At 39.0% G+C, this 21,810-nt stretch overlaps 1 protein-coding gene across 21 annotated transcripts in view; it reads right to left on the minus strand.

Annotated features, from left to right (window-relative positions):
* Window positions 1-440: 440 nt before the first annotated feature.
* The window catches only part of ENOX1 (ecto-NOX disulfide-thiol exchanger 1), a 531,147-nt gene continuing 509,777 nt past the window's right edge, over window positions 441-21,810 (minus strand). For 20 of the 21 annotated variants that reach the window (XM_079136943.1, XM_079136940.1, XM_079136939.1 and 17 more), the window contains one exon: window positions 1,566-2,752. In XM_079136943.1, coding sequence (XP_078993069.1) covers window positions 2,621-2,752 — 132 coding nt within the window. In that variant the 3' untranslated portion in view covers window positions 1,566-2,620. Of the gene's footprint in view, window positions 2,753-21,810 lie in introns of all 21 variants that reach the window. The other variant, XM_079136948.1, reaches the window with a different exon arrangement.

Here is a 21,810-nt window from a genome sequence, read left to right on the forward strand (position 1 = left end):
GATTCCAGGCTACTTCATAAGTCACTGTGAGACCCTTCCCCAGGTCATCTTTAAAGTCCCATCTGAACCTGAGGGTCTGTAAAATATTTTGGAGATTTTTTTTTCCCTCCAAAAATAAGTTATTCATATAATCAAACTTAAAATATATGACTGATATATTTCTGGACAAGTAAGATAAATAATTTCAAGTATAAACAGATATATCACAAAGTAGATTCTCCTAGTATAGAAGCTAATCTCTAGGAACGACTTAAATGTTTTTGGAAGGTGAATCAACCATTTCATTCCTTCAAGTTGCAATTTTGGGCTCAGAACCATGTGTTTTAGAAATGGTATCATCTTGTTAGATCTAATCTGAGGGCCTTTCAAGTGGCTTTGTTTATTTTTTATCTTTTTTGTAGTTGTAGATATACAGAATGCCTTTATTTTATCTATTTTTATGCAGTGATGAGAATCGAACTCAGTGCCTCACACATGCCAGGCAAGAGCTCTGCCACTGAACTACAGCCCCAACCCTCAAGTGGCTTTGTTTATTGAGAGCTCTTAGTAAGGGTTTTACTTTCTGCATTGTGTCTTACTGCTGAAGTGACTCCCAGCAATGGCTGAGACTGTGAATTCAGGTTCAGAAACATCTAGTTAGAAAGAGCCTAGGTTGTGGTCCTTCTCTTTTATGTCCCTATAAACTTTGTCTACATAACTGGTCATTTTACTGAATCCCCCCACCTTGTCTTTTTCAATTTTTCAGGTGAACCTCTTAGTTTTTTAATTTTACAATGACATTTTTTATGATGTTTTCTGCTTTGTGACTTCTGTATCCTTGTTTGTGTCTCCTGATGAGAGAAATCTGTTAGGATGGTGTTGGCTAGGGGCATTGACAGAGGTAGGGAAGACCTCCAGTGTTTAATATGATACTGGCATTTAATCTGAATCCCAGAGCACTATTATGTCTTTCTTGTCACTCAGATCACACCATAGAGGAACTTTTGATAAAATGTCTTTTCCCAGTGAACTCTGAACACATTAGGGAAAGGATCTCTTCTTATTCATCTCTATACTTAAAGTGTTTACATCAATTCCAAACAGAACACATGAAGATATTTTGGGGAATTATGAGTAAGTATCTTAAAATGTCAAGGTTTGATAAAAAGTACCTGAGGATAACAATGTCCAACAGGAAATTATGGGTACCTTTTCATATAGTGTTGAAGAATACTCACTGCTTAGCTGCTTTCTAAAAAAATGCTTTATTTAAATTAGTATCTTGAGTACTTGTCTTTTTTGTGATTTTTTTTTTATGTGAGAAATCAAGGGAGAAAATTTAAAGCTATAACCTACTTATTAAAAGAAACAGGGAAAGCCCAAATTCTGTCTAAACTGTTGATCCTTGTATGAATTCCTTAATTCCTTTTCTAATTTATATGCTTTCTAGTAAACATCCAAATCATTCCCCAACTGAATAAATTAACTGGATACTTTATTATGCATCCATGAGGACAAAAAGATAAAATTTATGTTGATTATATTTGCTACATTTTAGCATTTTAAACAGTATCTACTCTAATACTATATAATCTCATTTGTTGATACTGTCCGTGTTACAATTTTTATATTTTCCTATTTGAAAAAAATGTTTTATTTCCTAATGTCACTTATGTATTTTAAATGGTAGGATTTTTGATGGGACTGAGCAATGAGAAAAAAGATTTCTTAAGGAAGGATTGAAATATATCAAAGAATGATTTGCCAAGCCCATATGGTAGAAGTCATATTTATTGAAAAAAATTAATATCTTTGCTATAAAATTTGTAACAGGAATATTTACTGAATGTTTATTTTGATGCATAAACCTGAATGTTACATACCAAGTACAAGACAGTAGCACTAGTTTTCCCTTTATTTACATTTTATGAAAATTGTTACGCAGCCCATGTTAAAAGAACTTATGATGGAGAATTGTTACATTAGAAAAATAATATTCTTGATAAAGCATTCTCAACGAGTCCAATCATCATTTCTGCCTCTTCAATAAGGCAAAAGTCCCTGGAACAGCATATAACTTAATTTATAAAATACAATAACCGCTCAGACACATATTCAAGTTTTCTTTTGGTATGATTTTTTTTTTCCTCACTGTAAAAGTACTTTTTTCTTTTTTTTTTTTTTTTTTTGTTTGTTTTTTTTGTTTTTTTTTTTTTTAAACTAAAACAGGAAGATAGATTTTCAGGAAAATGTCATTTAATGATTTCAGCTATACATTACATACACAACTCTGTAGCCTAGCAACCACCATCGCTACACCATCATTAACTTTAAATATTTTGCTTGGTGAGCTATTCTCAAATGTAGCCTATTTTAAGATTTTGCCATCATTATGATTGTGGAATCACTGTCTGGTTTTCAGAGGAAACAGATCTGTCACAGTATGAAGCTTTGTTTAGTTTAAGAACTGGTACACGATTACATTTCCACTCACAAGAGAAGCCACAGGTGTAACTGAAGTCAGGCTTTGATGGCTCGGCACAGGTCCCATGCTGGACGGCCCCAACCCTCCTGCTCTCAGGCTGCACAGCCTGGCCGCGTTTGGTGAGTTTCCTTTCCCAAGACTTCCTGCTCCTCACAGTTAGGTAGTTTTAATTCCTTCAAAGGCACATAACTTCCATCTCTTCTCCAGAGTTGCTCCCACGCCTGTGAATTCCTGTTTGAACATGCGTGGTAACCTCATCAAAAGCATTTCGATCTCGTTGGCGGATATCTAGAAAGGAAGAGAAGTCGCTTGTGGGAAAGGAGTGCATCTTAAAGCAGGTGACAGGCTGGGTAAGCCCCCACCCCGTACCCAGGGAGATGGACAACGTTGAGTTTTCTGTGGCTGAACAGTGTCCTCCTTGTAGGAGTGTGTGTAAAGCATCTAACATAATTATCCTGGCTTCTGAGCAGCGGTTGGGCCTGGCATGAGATGAATTGACAGAAGGTTCTGGGTTTGCTCTTCCTGGCTGCTTTATTGGCAAGGCCAAGCCAAGCTAGAATAGCACATTCCTCACCATGTGTATCCTATCCTCATCTAAGGACAGAAATATTCTTTACGTCAGTGAGGAGCAGGGGCCATTACAGTAGATTTCTTGCCACCTAAACTTCTTTCTCAGATGTGAAGTGCAACTACATCGTGGGTGTGTGTGTGTAGGTGTGGGTGTGTGTGTGGGTGTGGGTGTGTGTGCCAGATCCTTGCACAAGCTAGGTAAGTGCTCTATCACTGAGCCACATCCCAATCCCTGGTGAGCATCCTATCCCACACATCTCCTAGGACTTGTTGGGAGAAGGCAGTGAGAATATGGGTCAAGATGCTCTGCACAGTACCCAAAAAAGGAAAAGGCACTTTTCAAAGTCATACAAACCTTTTTATAATCTCTTATTAACACGGACCAGAGAGCACAAAGCTTTATGAATGGAAACTAAACCCCAAACTTACAGCAATAAATGTCTTAGATGTAGCCATAAGATCCAGGTAGAATCTTTAGTGCAATTTTTTTTTCTTCTCAGGTATTTTTTTAGAGTAATTTTTACACCAGCAATTCATTTTATTTTAAAAGAAGCACAAATGAACCATAGTCCTTCTGTCCTAATACAGTGGTTGCTCTTGTGTTCCTGTGTTTACATCCAATCCGGGTGTGTGCCTGGGGATCTCATGAAGCAAGGTGGCTAATTAGAGGTCTGATATTCTGTTTCAATCCTCTATCTACTATTGTTATGAGTTAAATGACCCTTACAAAGATAATTAGTCCCTTTAAGCCTCAGCAAATGGTACTAACATTTAGAAGGATGTTGTGAAAGCTACTGGTTTAGCACAGAGTTGGGCACATAGAAATGCTCCATGAATCAGAGCTATTATAATTTCTCATGCATAATCACCATAGAGATATCATTTCAGAGGCTACACTTTCCATTTAACAATATTAAGATTCATTTAAAATAGAGACCAAATAGACCAGAAAGTCAAATCAACTGTATTTAATATTCACATGAAAAACATTTCATATGTTTTCAATACACAAAACTTGAAATAGAGGCAGTTCAGGAAAAACTGAAATAAACTGTATTCTAAAATTTTTGTATGAATTATTTTGAAATCTGAATGCATTTGGCCACAAACCGTGTTAGAAGGATGATTAGATTCCCAGTCAACCCACAGATGGCTAGTGAACAGAGTATTAAGAGGTTCATAGTGGTGGTGAAGAGCTCCTCTCCTTTCCATGGGCACCGTGCAGAACCCCCTGGGCCCGTGGTCTCACTGCCTCTCCCAACAGTCGTGTGAGGTGTGTGAGTAGATATCAAGGTGCAGCTCCACTTCACAGCTGAGAAAGGTGAGTGACTACAGAGGGCTGAGCGTTTTGTCAAAGGCAGATTGGGAAAGAACCAGCTCTGGACTGGGGCCTGGGCACTGGTCTGCTGGAAGTGCCCCGAGGACTGTCAGCCACTGCAGGTGAACAGCCAAGGGTGCCCTGGGGTGCATTCTTCCTGAACACCAAGCACCTGGGCCGCTTGTTAGAAGAACAGCTCCTCCAGCCTTTCCTCTGGGGTCTGTTAGGCAGTCTGGGATGTAGCCCAGCTCACCTATTTTCAACCACCACCCCCAGGAATTCTTATGACCAGGAACCTTTCCATCAAGAATGGGGACTTAATTCAGACAGTTACCAAGAGGACTTCCCTAGCCAGACTGTTCTCAAAACACTTGCTTTCTTTCTCACCACACTCTAATGAGATACAAAATCATTCATAAATGCAGAAACAGGCTTGGAGAGTGCACGTGACTTGTGCAGAGTAACCAAGGCCATGTGTGTGGGGCCGGGAGCAGGTCCAGGCAGTGTCTTAATCACAGAGGCCAACCTCCACAGGGCCAGGACTGTGCAGGGAGGACCGGAAGTAAGGTTCTCTGTCACACCTCTGTGCTCAGGGTGAATGCCAGCAGGGAGGGGACTGTGTACGGAGGGCTGGGCTCTTCAGTGACTACTGTTAGAGATCTACCCACATCAGCAGCAGAAACCTGAAAGTTCCCGACTCGACTGGCTCATGCACACTTACATCCTGATGCTTGGGCACCTCCACATGAGCCATCCAGCAAAACGGCAAGCCAATCATGGGGAGCCTTGGCTGGCAAGTACTGAAATACAGCTCGATCTTGTATACCATGTATATATGGACCTGAGCCCAGACTTCAGCCACAAAGGAAGCAGAAAGGCAGCCTCCACCACCTGCTTACTGTGGGTCAGGCACAGGGTATGTGTGTATAATGCCTTATGAGATAAGGTATCATAACAACTTATGTCATAAGCAAGCTCATTAAACAAGCAAAGATACCCTTCACTTGCTGGAAGAAAGAAGCATAGTTGCAAAAGATTTCGGTCCTAGTTCTGGAATGATCACTAATCATCTTCCCATTAAATAACCAGTCTCTTAGTCTCTTTGGATCTGTTTTCTCATTTGCAACACAAGGGAATTGGAAAACAAAACAAAACAAAAAAAACCACTGAAGGCCCTAAGGAGTTAGATGGAGTGCTGGCCACATGTGCAGCAGGCCAGTCTAGGGAGAGACATTCAAAATCTACCTGTCCACCAGGCTATGGCAAAGATCTTAAAATGGGAGAACTTGATAGATCTTTCGTGCACTTTAAAGCATAAAACAAGAGGCAAACAACACTTAGATAGGATTTACTAGGTGCCATGTACTGTTCTGAATCCTTTTCATATATATAGTCATTGAATACAAAAAAATCACACAAAAAACCTATTTTACAGAGGGTGAAACTGAGGCATAGAGATGTTAGATAAGTTGCCCAAGATCACACAGGGAGTAAGTAGTGAAACTGGGATTTGAAATCCTCATGATTACTTCATTTGGACAGCAATTAAACATACCTCATATGTGGACAGACCTAGAAATTAGTGTAGTGGAAACTAATCTCAAATGTACTTAACTGTATGTTTCTGTTGATAGTATAACAGCCTGATTCTGCCATGAAGATGTAAATATTGTGGACAGAGATGTGTCATAATTATGGAAAACACCACTTGAAGTGAAATACTATCTAAAATATCCAGTTAATAAGGCTCTCAGCTTAAGTCTGGACAATTTCCTTAAATATGCTTATAATTGCATGCCAGGAGAAAGATACAAGAGAAAATGCTTTCGGGTCAGTTTGATTTTTTTATTTTTATTTTTTTAGGTCTTTCCCCTATCCTGACAAAATAAACTTCATGACATTGTACAATTTGGAATTTTTCAAGAGAAATTTCAACCTCTTTTTCATTTTCATCCTATGGCCAAATAATTTTTGCCTTACAAATATCTTCATTTATCCCTTACCTTCCTATCTTTCCTATCAGTGCATTCTTGATCTTGAGAACTTAGGGAATCGAAGAGTCATCACATAAAGCACACTGGCCTCACAGGCTGAGCTGCGTGGGACTGACCCATTCAACGTCTTGTGCAGGATTTGCTTGGAATCATGTCTGAGGTCAAGGGTTCTCTCTCAACTCTTGTTTTTCCTAGGAGGGGCTCTGGGGTCCAGGGAAGGGCTGCCCCGGTGAGTGGAGGGGCTAGATCTTGGAGCAGGGCTGTTGCTGCTGAATCCAGCCCTGCTCTCAGAGGAAAGCATTTCCCTCCCACACCTCCTATGAGGAGTCAGATCTGCACGGCCAGGGAAGCCCGGGCAGCCCAGGGACTGAGTTAGAGACGAGTGCCGTGGTTGTAGTCTCGCTTTCTGTGCCCCATGTGTGTGGTGCTCCACAGAGTGCGGAAGACCACCATAGCCGGACACCTTTTCTACACTCTTACTCAGCTGGCTTTTGTTCCAAGAAATTGGTGTGGCCCATGTATTTTTACTCCTTAATATTGTCCTTGGAGTCTCCCACCTGTTTAAAAATTTCTAAGTTATTCTTAAAAAGTATTTTTTCAATTATGGTGATTTATGCAGATTACTTACACAAATTGAATGGGTTTCAGTGGAACATTTTCATACAAGGATATTGTGCTTTTTGTCCACCCCTCCTTTCTACCCTCTCTTCTACTTTCAGGTCATCTTTATTTTCTTTAAGTTTCCACATATGAAAGGAAACACGATGCCTCTCTTTCTGTGCCTGGCTTATTTCACTTAACAGATGTTCTCCAGTTTCATCCATTTTATTGCAAATTTCATTCTTCTTTATGGTGGAATAACATTCTGTTGTGTATATATACCAAGTTTTCCTTATCCATTCATATGTTGATGGGTACCTAGGCTGATTCCATCTCTTGGCTACTGTGAATAGTGCCATGATGGATGTGGGTATGTACATGTCTGTTTTTATGCTAACTTCACTTCCTTTGGATTGGTATCCAGGAGTGGGATAGTCAAATCATATGGTAGTTCTATTTTTAGGATACTTTTTAGTTTTCCTGGTCCTGGGATTGTACCTGAGGGCACTTTACTACTGAGCTACATCCTATGCTCTTTTGTTTTGAGACAGGGTCTTGCTAAGTTGCTGAGGCTGGTATCAAACTTGTGATCCTCCTGTATCAGCCTCCCAGTTGCTGAGATGATAGGTATGCATCTGGCCCCATTTTAAGTTTTGAGGAAACTCCATACTGTTCTCCATAGTGACTATACTAATTTACATCCTCTCAAATAGTATGTGAAAACTACTCCTTTTCCACATCCTCACCAGAATTTGTTAATTATTTGTATTTTGGATAATAGCCATTCTAACTAGGGTGGGGTTGTATCTCAGTGTTGTTTTGATTTGCATTTCCCTGATGGCTAAAGATGTCAAGCATTTTTTTTTTTTTCATGTGTGCATTGGGCATTTGTACTACTTCTTTTAAGACATTTCTGTTCAGATCATTTGCCTGGGTTTTGATTGGATTAGTTGTTGTTTGGTTAACTTTTTGAGTTCTTTATATATTATGGATATTAATCCTCTGTCAGATGAATAGCTGGCAAATACTTTCTCCCATTCCTTAGGATGCCTCTTCACTCTGTTGTCTCCTTTGCTATGGGGAAGCTTTTAAATTTGATCCAATTCCATTTGTCAATTTCTGCTTTTATTCTGGAACTATCAGAATCCGATTCACAAAATCACTGCTTTCATGTGACAATATCTTGCAGTGTTTGTGTTATCCTCTAGTTGGTTAAAAGCTTTAGATCTTACATTAGGGTCTCTGATCCATTTTGAGTTGTGTTCCAATGCAGACAGTCAGTCTTTTCAGCACCATTTGTTGGAGACTGTCCTTTCTTCGTCACGTTTTTGACACATTTGGATTAGTTGGATATAGATGTGTAAGTTTACTTCTGGGTCCTTTATTCTATCCCATTGGTCTACATGTATGATTTTATGCCATACCATGCTTTTTTGTTCCTATAGCTCATAGTGTATTTTGAAACCAGGTATTGTGATGCCACCAGCATTACTTTTTGCTCAGAATTGCTTTGGCTATTTCAGGGTCTTTTGTGCCTCCCATTTAAATTTTATGATTTTTTTCAGTTCCATGAAAAATGACCAATATTTTCATGGAGACCGCAAACAATCTTCAGATTACTTTGGCTAGTATGGTCGCTGTAACAATTTTCTCCCAATCCATAAACATGGGAGATATTTTCATATTTTTGTGTCTTCTTTTGTTCTTCAGTGTTTTATAATTTTCATTGTAAAGGTCTTTCATTTCATTTAGGTTTGTTCCTAGTTTTTTTTTTTTTTTTTTTTTAAGCTATCGTGAATGGGATTTTTTTTCCTGATTTCTTTCTCAGTGAGTACTGGTATATAGAAAAGTTACTAATTTTTATATGTTAATTTTTGTTTCCTGAAACTGTTGAATTTTTCAGTTCTAAGAGGCTTTTTATGGAGTCTTAAGGTGTTTCTACTTGTAGAATTATATAATATATAAATAGGGATAATTTGACGTCCTCCTTTCCTATTTGAATCCCTTTTCTTTCTTTCTTTAGCCTAATTGTTCTGGCTCAACTTTTAAGTACTATATTGAAAAAGACCAGTGAGAGTGGACACTATTGTGTTGTTCTCAATTTCAGAGGAAATGCTTCCATTTTTTTTCCCCATGTAGTATTGGTGTTGGCTGTGGGTTTGTCATATATAACTTTTTTATGTTGAGATATGACCCTTCTATACTAAGTTAATTTAAGGATTTTATTGCGAAGGGATGTTGAATTTTGTCAAATGATTTAGTCAAAAGATTCTGCCTGTATTGAGATGATTATGTGATTTTTTTAAACTTAATTCTATTTATGTGATGTATTAAATTGATTGGCATATGATGAATCATTCTTGCATAACTGGAATAAAACCAACTTGATCATGGTGTATGATCTTTTAGTGTGCTACTGAATTCAATTTGCAAGTATTATGTTAGAAGGTTTCTGCAACTATTCATCAAGAGTAGGGACCTATAGTTTCTTTGTTGTATCCTTATTAGGTTTTCATAGCATGATAACATTGGCTTTGTAGAACGAATTTGGAAGGGTTCCTTTCCTTTCCATCTTATGGAATAGTTTGAGGATCATTGGTATTACTTCTTCAGATGTTTGTTAAAATTTAGCAGTGAATTCATCGATCCTGGTCCTTTATCAGGTGACTTTAAAAAATGTTTTTATTGATGCATAATATTATACACAATAGTGGGAATCCTTATGTCACATTCTTACATGCACATACTTTGAACTATCTCATTCAACTGGGTGACTTTATTACTGCTTCAGTTTTATTACTTGCTATCTTAGAGTTTTCATAGCCTTTGGTTCAATTTTGGAGAGTCATTTGTCCATAAATTTGCTATTTCTTCAAGATTTTCTAATTTATATCATATAGTTTAAAAAATTATTCCCTGAAATTCCTATGGATTTCATCAACATCTGTTATAGTATCCCCTTTTTTGTCTCTAAATTATTTGAGTCTCCTCTCTTTCTTTTGGTTTAGCTAAGGTTTTGTCCATTTTGTTTATCTTTTCATAAACCAATTTTGTTTTGTTGATCCTTTGAATTGCTCTTTTAGTCACTATTTCAATCGTTTATGCTCTGAACTTTATTTCTACTGATTTGGGGTATTTTGGTTCTTGTTTTCCTAAGATATATTTTCTTGAGATGTATTGAGATTATTTAAGTTCTCTCTCTTTCTTGAAGTGAAGGCATGTGTAGCTATAAACTTGCCTCTTAGTACTGCTTTTTCTGTATCCCACAATTTCTGTTATTTTGTGTTTCCATATTTGTTTCATTCTAAAAACTTTAAAATTTCTCCCCAAATTTCTTCAATGACCCCAGCTTAATCATTCAAAAGTATACTGTTCAATCTCTGTGTTGGTATAATTTCTGTAATTTCTCTTGCTGTTGATTTCTAGTTTCATTCCATTATGATCTGATGCAAGAAATTACCTCAGCTTTTCGTTGTGTTTATTAATAATTGCCTAATATGTGACCTATTCTGGAAAAAGCCCCACATACTGATGAAAGAGTATATATTCTGCAGCCATTTGGAATATTCTGTAGATGTCTGTTAAGTCCATTTGATCTCTACTGTAATTTAACTCATGTTTCTTAACTTTTGTGTCTGGATTATCTATTGGTGAGAGTGGAGTAGTGAAGTCACTTGCTATTATGGTATTGGGACCCATTTCCTACTTTATGTCTAATAGTGTTTGTTTAATGTAATTGGGTGCTCCTGCATTCAATGAATGACCAAGTTTTAGGGGCACATGGTTCTATGCCGATCAGGTATAGTCTGGAGGTTTCCAGTCTGTGAGCCCAGAGCGTGGTGAATGTCCAAGTCACTGTGTCTGAGGCTGCAGCAGGTGCTGGTGAGGGAGGAACAATTAAACCGTCAGGTTCTGTGTTTGGGGGCGGGCAGGGGAGGCTGCCAACCGAGCAATTTACCAGCCTCAATTCTGGCACCTTCAGAATTGGTCCCTGCTCAAAATCACCCATAGCTGGTGACTCTTCTTGTCAGAGCAGGTGGGATCACTGACAGCTATCACTCCTCTCCCCACTACAGCCTGTACTCCCCTCTGTATGATCCTCCCAGCAGGTTTGTGAGAGACACTCCCTCAATCCATAACCATCTGGCATGGCTGTCTCCTACCCAGTCTATGCAGCAGGGTGATCATGGGGGTGCTGAACTGTGTTTTCTTCTGGGTTTTAATGTCCCCAAAGCAGTTGAGTCCCTATGATAGCACCCTTCTCAAGGTGAGTCCTGGTTAAAGAGCTCTGCATTTGCTGAATGATGTAATGAATTTCTTCTCTAAAACCAGCTGGCTGTGCCAGAGGAGACACTGTCAGACCAAATCCCTGACCTGGACTTAAAGCTCTTAGAGCCGTGGGCTTCTCCTGCAGTTAGGACTGCCAGAATGCTGTTATTACGGGCCTTTTTGTACTCCCCAGCTTCCCCTATGCTGGCAGCATTGGGTCTCCTGCCCCCGGCCGAGGAGCCAGGGATGAAGTTGCAGATTGCTTTGTACTTTTCTCAGGGTTGCCTTTCCTCATCCTCTATGCTGTTTAGTTTCTCCTCATTTCATTATTGGTTCCCAGCATTCTCTCTCTCTCTCCTTGGAATATGGTCTTTCCTTTGTTGCTATGAATCTCTTCTCTCACAGAGTCATATGAAAGGTACTTTCTATTTTGTCAGGTGGATCTTCCTCTTCCTAACACATTCAACTTAGGAAGAACTGATTGGCTATTATATCTTTATCTGAAATGTCGAGATTAAATTCAGGGCCTCATGCATGCTAGGAAAAGCCAGTACCCCAAGCCTGATTTTCTAAAATTTAAAAGACAAAGAATAGATGAGATGTCTCTGTACAACCAAGGGTGCTTATGTGGTGTTAACACCACAGAGGTAATTTATAAGATCTGCTTGGTTTATTTTCTGATTCGCTGACTTAAGCCCAAGCCCACTGCCTCCCTGCCAGGCCTCTTAGCACATGTACCAATCGACACAAGCAGAAATAAATCGAAGTGGTTATTGTGACGGTCAGCTCCATATCCCCTAATATCAGGCAAGGAAAGCTGAATGTGGGGCACTGGAAAGATGCCCACGGAAGCCGTGTCAAGGCTGTGGAGTCAGGGAAGCCAAGTGTGAAACCAGAGTTCCTCCTACAGTGTAAGCTTTTAGCCCTCAGCACACCTTCAAATCTTGTTCATTCTTGCTGTCCCTGGGCAGTGCATGGTGTCAGCACACTCAGACACCTCACAGTAAACATTCTCCAAACCAGACAGAGCAGACAGGGAAAGGAGAGAGGGGAGTGAGGAGGAAAACCAAGGAGATAAATGGAAGTGAGGAATTAGAAGAAGCGGGGAAGGAAGAGAAAGAGGATAAAGAGAAAGGAAGGGGAGAATGGGAAGAAAGGTGGTCCACTGGATAAACATCCCAGAGGGAAGACACTAGAGTGAGCACAGACTCAGGGACACCTACCCGTAATCCTGGTTAACAGACTTGTTAACAGATTTAACCCTTCTCTGGCACCTACTTCACTACCTATCTCCCCTGACCAATTTTGGGACTTTTATAGTTCATGCCTGATTATTTCATAACCATTATACCATTTTCTCAACTAGACTACTTGCTTGTTGAGAAGAGGGTTATATTTTAGGTTTCTTCTGTGTCCCGTCAGCCCCTGTTCCTCTGTGGTCCTAGGACAGGGAAGCGCATGAGAAGCAGTGAATTATTAGCATTCACTGGGGCCCTGGTAACCCCCCTCAACTTCTTTCACTTGGGTAAGCAAATTCCTTTATGTTCTTTGTGTAGTCAAATGGAGAGTATTAGGAGAGTATTATTACCTTGACTGTAATATGCTTTCTGGAGATGCTAAACTACCTAAAAAAATGTTGATTAGCCTATCTAAGCAACCACTCATTAACATACTATAACAGGTAGCTATTAAGATCACCAGAGTGAGCTGGGTGTGGTGGTGCATACCTATAATCCCAGCGATTTGGGAGGCTGAAACAGGAGGACTTCAAGGCTAGCCTCAGCGACTTAGGGAGACTGAATCTAAGTTTAAAAAAATGTGGGGGTGGGGGGGAGGGGAGACAATTCAAGATGGTGGATAGAGGAAGGCTATGTTCCTGGTTGCTCTGACCGGCATTCAAACCGCAGGACTACTGCTTCTCAATGAGGTTGATGAAAGGGATTTCACTAAAATTCAACATTGGACAGTCAGAGCGTCTTAGAAACTCAGAAATCTGGGTACATTCAACAAAGAAGAAAAAGTACACTAGAGCTGAGCCTGCTGAGGCAGCAGCACTGGTTTACCATGGAGGGAAACAACAGAAACCCTATAGAAAGATTTGGTATGAAAAAACTAAGATCAGAAAAGTAGCCTGCACTTAGCTGAGTCACAGGCTGCAGTGTGAACTGGTGTTTGAAAAGTGCTCTGTTTCTCAACTGGATGCTGCTGTAGGAATCAGGAGATCACCGCAAACACTGTCATCCTGTCCTGCAAAGTACCTACTGTGTGGCCCAGGGTGTTCCTAGAAGAATGTGAGTGTAACAGGCACAGAAAAGATTGTACCCAGGGGAATTCAAGTCAGGAAAACAAAGGGGAACCCAACTTGCTTTCTCTTTGAATCAGATGTCTCACGATGGCTCACGTGACCAGCTGAAGTGGGCTGAGTGAGTGTTCTCAGGGACTAAGCCCTGGAGGGCTGAGTTAGTGGGCACCAGAGTCTGTGGAAGATTGGTTTCCTTGCCTGGAGAATAGAATTCTTGAGAGGCTCCTGGGATCCAGATTTCTGATAAATCAGCAACTGCCATGTCTTAAGGGTGTGTTGTCTGCTCTGGAGAGATTAGATCACCACCCAACAAAGCCCTTATGGTGTGATTAGACCTAAGACCCATTGGCTGGAATTCATCCCACAGAACTCTGCAGCAGCCCCACCCGGGGACTGCATCCAGCTGATCTATGCAGACAAAACTCTGACTGACAGTACTTCCCATTCCATACTACCTTACACTGGTGAGAAGGGAAGCTGAGAGCTATTTCAACCAGCTTCAGTCTTGGGCCATGACAGCTGGCAGCTCAGTGAGGAACACAATAGGAGGAAGGGGCTAACAACCCCAGATTTTGTGCTCTATAGCACAATCTCTCTCCCCTCCCCTCCCCTTCTCTTCTCTCTGTATACAGCTCCAGAAAAAATGGAAAGAAAGAAGTTGGACACAGTGACCATCAATTCTCATCAACTATTTTGAACACCTTGGTAGATACAAAATTTTTTCATTTTTCATTAAGAATCTTTTTTTCCCCTTTGTGGCTGTGTGTGTTCTTAACATGCTGTTTGGTTCATGGACACACACACACACAAACACATACACACAAACATTTTTTCCCCTCATTTTAAAAACGTATGCTTTTTTTGTCTTGTCTTTTGAGGGTCATGGTTTTTGTTTTGCTTTCTTGTTTCTAGTTTTCTTTTTACCAATAGCCAAATTCCCTTCCTTTACTTTGTTTCTCCAATTTTTTTCTCTGTCCTTATAACCATCACCAGATATAACTCTTATGCATTCTTTGTTCACTTTTTGAAATTGCAAACTCTTTTCTGCTTTCCTATCAAATTTTCTTAAAGAACTGTATTTTTACCATCTTTTAGAACTTATTGGCTTATATAACTTCTGGGTGTGGTGGCTCACACCTGCAAACTCAGTGACTCAGAAGGCTAAGGCAGGAAGATTGCAAATTCAGAGCCAGTCTCAGCAACTTAGTGAGACTCTCTCAAAATAAGAAAGGGCTAGGGATGTGTAGTTCAGTGGGTAAGCACTCCTGGATCCAATCCCCAGTACCCCAAAACAAAATCAAAACTGCCCCTACTATTCATGCTGTAGTAATTATTACTGATGTGGATGACATAGCTGACACCTGTCCTTTGCTTTAATGCCAGATCTAGTTCATGGTTACTTATTGTGTTTGTTGTTGGCAATTGCTGAGCCCACCATTTCCTGTTTTCTTGAGGTAATTAATGTCATAGTAGGACCAGGTATTTATTTTAATGCCATACATTGTTTGCATTGGTTGTTCCTATTGTTTGTTTCCCTCTATTCTATGATGTGCTGAGAAACTACAGGGACACTATAAGTTCACAAGGTAGAGACTTCTGTGGAAGTAAACTCAATAAAAGGACAGTGCACCTTGCTCTACACACAAATTGAGGACCCTCTAACTTCAGCTATATTTTAATACCAAGAATAGAAAAGACAAAAATCCAAACTAACAAACAGTCACAAGTAGAAATGCCTAGGAGTAGGCATTCAGTTCCCTCTCACAGATATCCACTGCTGCAGCAAACTGAGAGTGAATTAACACAAAGTCTGTGGATTCCACACCTATGAGGGTGTCTCAGCCTGGATCACTTGAGGACATTTTGGCAAGTGAAGGGTGTACCCTCAAAGGGTCAACACAGAAGAGTAGAAGAGATATCCACTCTTAACAGATGCATAAAACCCAACACAGGAATATAAGAATCATGAAAAAACAAGGTAACATGACACCTCCTAAAGTTCATAATTAACCAACTACTGATCCAAAAATATTGAAGTGGATGAAATACCAGATAAAGAATTCAAATGAATGATTATAAAAATGATCAAAATTCCAAGAACACACAAAAAAAATATGCTGAATGAATTAAGGAAGTCAGTATAGGATATGAATGAGAAATTCAGAGCTGGATGATAAAGGGGGCAGCCTTGAACATTCATACCATATTAAAAGAACCATCATCAGAACATACAAAAAGTCAGGGACAACATTAAGAGACCAGAATTGAGGAGGGTTTGGAGATGAAAGTTTTCCAAAACTTGAGAATGAGATGAACATCTGGTTGCAGGAGATGTTCAGAACCCCAAATAGACAAGATCAAAAAGAAAATCTCTTCACAATGCATTATAATTAAAATGCCTAACAGAGAATAAGGATAAAATTTTAAAAGCCTCAGGAGAAAAATGTCAGGTCGAATTTAGAGGTAAACCAGTCAGAATCACTTCTGATTTCTCAGCCCAAACTCTAAAAGCCAGGAGGGCTTAGAATGACGTGTTCCAAGTCCTAAAAGAAAATAACTGTCAACTAAGATTGCTGTATCCAGCAACGCTATCCTTTAAAATTGAAGAGGAAATAAAAAACCTTCCAAGATAAGAATTCATGACAGCTGACAGTACACAGGAAGATGGTGGAGTAGAGGCAGTAGCTTTTCAAATTGCTCTGTGGCCTGAGACCAACATAGCACGTACACAGCTTATCAGTGAGGTGGGAGATACAGAGATTTCCTACTAGACAGTCAGAGCTGCTTGGAGTCTCAGAAGGTTAGATACAATAAAATGAAGAAAACTACTTGTAGGAGTTGCCAGAGCCAACCCACTACAGGCAAAGGAAAGGGGAGTAGACAAAGCTGCAGTGTGTCTTGGTACACGGAAGTCTGAGATCAAAAACACTGCCTTAACTTATCTGAACTAAGAGGTGGCAAATCGTGGAGGTCCTTGATAATCACATTTGTGTGTTAAATAAGCCACACTGTATTCCAACTGGCCATGGAGAACTGAGGCAGTAGTCACCTTGGGGAGAGAGTGCCCAGTGTAACATCAGTGATACTTGGGAGATCAGGGGAAAAAAAAAGACCCACATACAGCCACTGTATCCTGGTGCCTAGCATGGGACGTCAGTGGTATCTGGTGGAATGTGAGAGAAATAGGCATGGAGTGGACGGTACCTGGGGGACTCGAGCTAGAAGGGCAAAGGAGAGCCTTTGTGTCTGGTGGCTTACTTGACCAGTCAAAGCAGTGTGGGGGTTGGAGCTGGTGGGTTGAATACACTTAGAAATTACACCTGGGAAGGCAGAGCTCCGGGGCAAAAGTGAGTGCAGGATCAGCCCCCATGCCCCACGAATGGATTTCTTGTGAGGCATCTGAAAACCAATCCCATGGAACTGATCGGCCAAAGTCTAGCCCTCGGGGCAAATCAACCTAGTCTCTCCAAAGAAGGCACATTTCAACCTAGCCCTAAAAGACCTGATAGACCTCAGTGCCACCCGCCAGATCAGCCCCTCACAGAATGTGCTGCAGGAGCAGTGCCCTTGAGGGTACATGGATCTGGTACCAAGGCTCAAAATGCAAACTGACTGTACATCTAAACCCACCCTCCCATACTGGTGAGAAGGGAAACTGAGTCTTATATCAAACAACTGCAATCTTAGGCCATTCCAACTCGCAACTCAGCAACACAAAAACAGGGAGGGGTTAATATCCACCAGCCCTGCACAAGAATAACTGGTAAGAAAGATTACAGGACACTGACCACCCATTCCAAATACTTTGAACACTTCAGTGCAGAAGATACCTTCAGTCTACACTAAGATATTGGATCTATCTATCTATCTATATATAGTGACATACACACACACACACACACACACACACACACATAAATTTTTCTTATTCTTTCATGTGTGTGAATTCTGGCTATCCTTAATCTTTCAGGGACATAGATGCACACATCTATGTCTTATTTTCTCTTACATTCAGCATTTTGAAACCTAAATTATCTTTTCCTAGCATTATCATGTGAGGGTTTGTGTTCTTTGGATTGTATATCTTAGTTTGGTTTTGGATTACTTTCATGTGTTTATTTCCCTTATTTCTCTTTCAACTTTATCTTCTCCTGCTATTGGCCTAATTCTATTGTTTTTTTCTCTCCCTCTCCCAATACTGCACTTTTTTCTTTCTATTTCTTCCCTTCCATCTATATAAACATCACCTGCTACTGCTCTTCTACATTCTTTGTTTACTTTCTGAAATTGTAAAGTTCTAACTTCCTAATGTATTTCCTCTTCCCCAAATTAACTGTACTTTTACAATAGTTCAGAACTAAATGATTTAATAACCCTGCCCCAACTAATAATGCTAATACAATCATTGCTGCTGTGGTTGATGTAGCTGACACCTGCTACTTGCTTTAAAGTCAGAGCTAGTTCATGGTTATTGTTTTCACTGCTGACAATTGATGAACCCACCATTCCTGTTTACTGATGGCAATTAACACTGAAGATGTCAGAGTAGGATCTGGGTATTTAATACTGTTTACTGTTTGTTGTTTGCAACAGCTGTTATTATTGTTCAGTTTGCCCCTATTCTGTGAGGTACTGAGAACCTATATGGACACTAAAAGTTCACAGGTTAGAGATTTTTCTGTAGAACTAAATATTCCCTTACATCACTTCTAATTAAGAGAGGAGACAAAAAGCCCCAAACAATCAACAAGTACTCAAGGAGAAACAACCAGACAGGGAACTTAGGTCTCACTCCTTGACATCTACCCATTCATCAAAAACAGAAGCCCCAGAACAAATAAATACACACAAAAGACACACACAAAAAAAGAGGAAGGGGAATCCACTTCAATTGATGCACAAGACCAAGACTTCTAAAAGTATGAGAAAACAGGCAAGGAAATCTCCCCACAAATCCACAATTCCCCAATAAAGGAACCCACTGATAGATAGATGAGAACCCAAAGAAAGATTATAAAAAACTGATTATCAAATGTTCAGGGAACTAAAAGAAGATCTAAGGAAGGAATTAAAAGAGGAATTACAAGAGATGACAGATCATTTTAATAAATAGAAACAACAGGGAAAAAATAACAAGGAGAACTCCTATAAATGAAAGACAAGATCAATCAGATTACAAACTTACTTGAAAGCACCAGTAACAGACTAGGTGGTGTAGAAAATAGAACCTCAGTCCTTGAAGACAGAACTTCTGACACTGAAGCCAGGCTATACGATCTTGAATACACAGAAGGCAGAAAAGGGAAAAAATTATAGAGCATGACCAGAAAATACAATAACTCTGGGACAACATTAAAACACCAAACCTAGAATCATTGGAGAAGAGAACATGGAGATACAAACTAAAGGCATAAAGAACATTTTCAATGACATAGTTACAGAAAACTTCTCCCATATCAGAAATAAGATAGACAGCCACATACAGGAAGCTTACAGGACACCAAATGACCCAGCCAAATGAGAAGTTCACCAAGACACATCATTATAAAAATGCCTAACATAGAAAACAAAGCATATTAAATGCCACAAGAGAGGGACAGTAGGTCACGTTTAGAGGCAAGCAAGGCTCACTTCTGATTTCTCTGCCCCAATGCTAAAATCAAGGAGGGCCTGGAATGAGAAATTCCAAATCCTAAAAGAAAACAACTGCCAGCCAAGGTTATTATACCTAGCAAAAATTGATTTTACATTATAAGGGGAAATAAAAATATTCCACAACAAGAATAAACTAAAAGAATTCATGAGCATCAAACTAGCACTACAAAGAATATTCAAAGAAAAACTTTACACAGAGGAACTAAAAACAATTCACACACAAAACCACAGGGGAAGTTCAATAGAAGAAGAATCCACTAAATGAGAATTAAGAAGTGATAAAATACAGACAGAAACCAAAATGACAGAAAACTACAATCACATGTATATCCTAATGCTGAATGTTAATTATCTCAATTCTCCAATTAAAAGACAGATACCAGAATGAATCAAATAACAATCAAACTACATGCTATTTATAAGAGACCAATCTTATAGTCAAAGAGACCCAAAGGCTGAAAGTAAAAGGATGGCAAAATATATTCCGGGCATGTGGTCCAAGAAAACAAGCAAGAATAGCTATTGCCATATCTGACAAAGTAGGTTTCAGAAAAAAATTAGAAGAGACAAAGAAGGTCATTATATCCTAGGAAAAAATCCAACAAGAAGATATAATTGTAGTAAACATTTATGCCCCAAATGTCAGTGCACCCAATTACATGGAAAAAAATACTCCATGACATTAAATACCACAAAGACCCCAACATAATAACACCGAGGACTTCAATACACTCTATCAAAAATAATGAGGCAAAATGAAAAATCAAGTATCTCCAATATAAACAACACCATAAATCAAATGGACCCTACACACATCTACAGACTATTCCACCCCCAAACAGTTGAATTTACTTTCTTTTCAGCTGTGCATGTAAATTTTTCCAAAATCATATTTTAGACCATGAAGCAAATCTTAGCAAATATTAAAAAAACAGATATAATCCTGTGTATCCTATAAGATCATAATGAAACATAGGTAGAAAGAAACAACAAGAAAAACAGAAACCACATAAACTGTATGGAGATTAAAAGGCACTCTTCATGGAGCCACCATTTGACCCAGTTTTCCCACTCCACCTAAAGAACTTAAAATCAGCATACTATAGTGACTTGGCCACATCAATGTTTATAGCAGCTCAATTCACAATAGGTAAGCTATGGAACCAACCTAGGTGTCCTTCAACAAATGAATGGATAAAGAAAATGTGGTACATGTACACAACAGAATATTACTCAGCTATTAAGAAAAATGAAATTATGGCATTTGCTGGTAAATGGAACTGAAGAATATCATCCCAAAAAACCAAAGGCCAAATGTTTTCTCTGATGTGCGGATGCTCACTCACAATAGGTGGAGGCAGGGGGTGGGCAGTAGAGGTTCACGGGGTTGAACAGATGGGAATCAGACATAACATTCCATATGCATATAGCACCAGTATAACTCCACATCATGTACAATCACAAAAATGGGAAGTTGTACTTCATATAGATAAGTCAAAATGCATTCTATCATGTATAACTAAATTTAAAAATTTAAAAATACTCTTAAATGAAGAATGGAATAAAGAACAAAGAACAGAAATCAAATGAGAAATTCTTATAATCAAATGAGAACAAAGACACAACACATCAAAATCTCTAAGACACTACTGAATCAGTTCTAAGAGGCAAATTTATAGCACTGAAGGTCTACAAAAAAATTAGATCCCAAATAAATAGGCTTATGCTCCACCTCAAGGCCTTAGAAAAAGAACAAACTAACCCCAAAGCCAGTAGAAGGAAGGAAACAAAACCAGATCTGAAATCAATGAAATTGAGAATAAAAAGACAAAGCATCAGTGAAATAAAAAGTTGATCCTTTGAAAAATAAGATTGATAAGCCCTTAGCCAAACTAACCAAAAAAGAGAAGAGCCATATTAATAAAATCAGAAATGAAATAGGAGAAATCATCAAAGATATCACAGAAATCCAGGGGATCATTAAGGACTATTTTGAAAACTTACATTCTGATAAACTGGAAAACCTAGAAGAAATGGATGCTTTTCTAGATATATACAATTTGCTCAAATTGAATTAATGAAGAAGACATAGAAAATCTAAGTAGACGAATAACTTGTAGTGAGATAGAAACAGTTATAGAAAGTCTTCAAACAAAAGTCCAGGACCAAATAGATTCTCAGATGAGTTCTACCAAACCTTTAAAGAAGAACTAATCCGAATATTCCTCAAATTATTCCATGAAATAGAAAGGGATGGAACACTTCCAAATTCATTCTATGAAGCCTGTATCACATTCATACCCAAACCAGATAAGGACACATTAAGGAAAGAAAACCACAGACCAATACCACTGATGAACATAGATGCAAAAATTTTTAATATGTTTGGCACGATTTGCCCATTTTTTATTAGGATCATACTGACCAAGTTGGTTTTATCCCAGAGATGCGAGACTGGTTTAACATATCCTAATAAATTGGTGTAATTCACCACATAAATAGAATTCGGGACAAAAATCACTCATCTCAATAGATGGCAGAGAAGGTCTTCAAGAAGATTTAGCACCCATTCATGATAAAACCACTGAAAAGACTAAAAACAGAATTCTAACTCAATTTCATAAAGGCTATATGTGAA

This window comes from Sciurus vulgaris, assembly GCF_902686455.1.
Source record: "Sciurus vulgaris genome assembly, chromosome: 4".
Classification (NCBI taxonomy): Eukaryota; Metazoa; Chordata; class Mammalia; order Rodentia; family Sciuridae; genus Sciurus; species Sciurus vulgaris.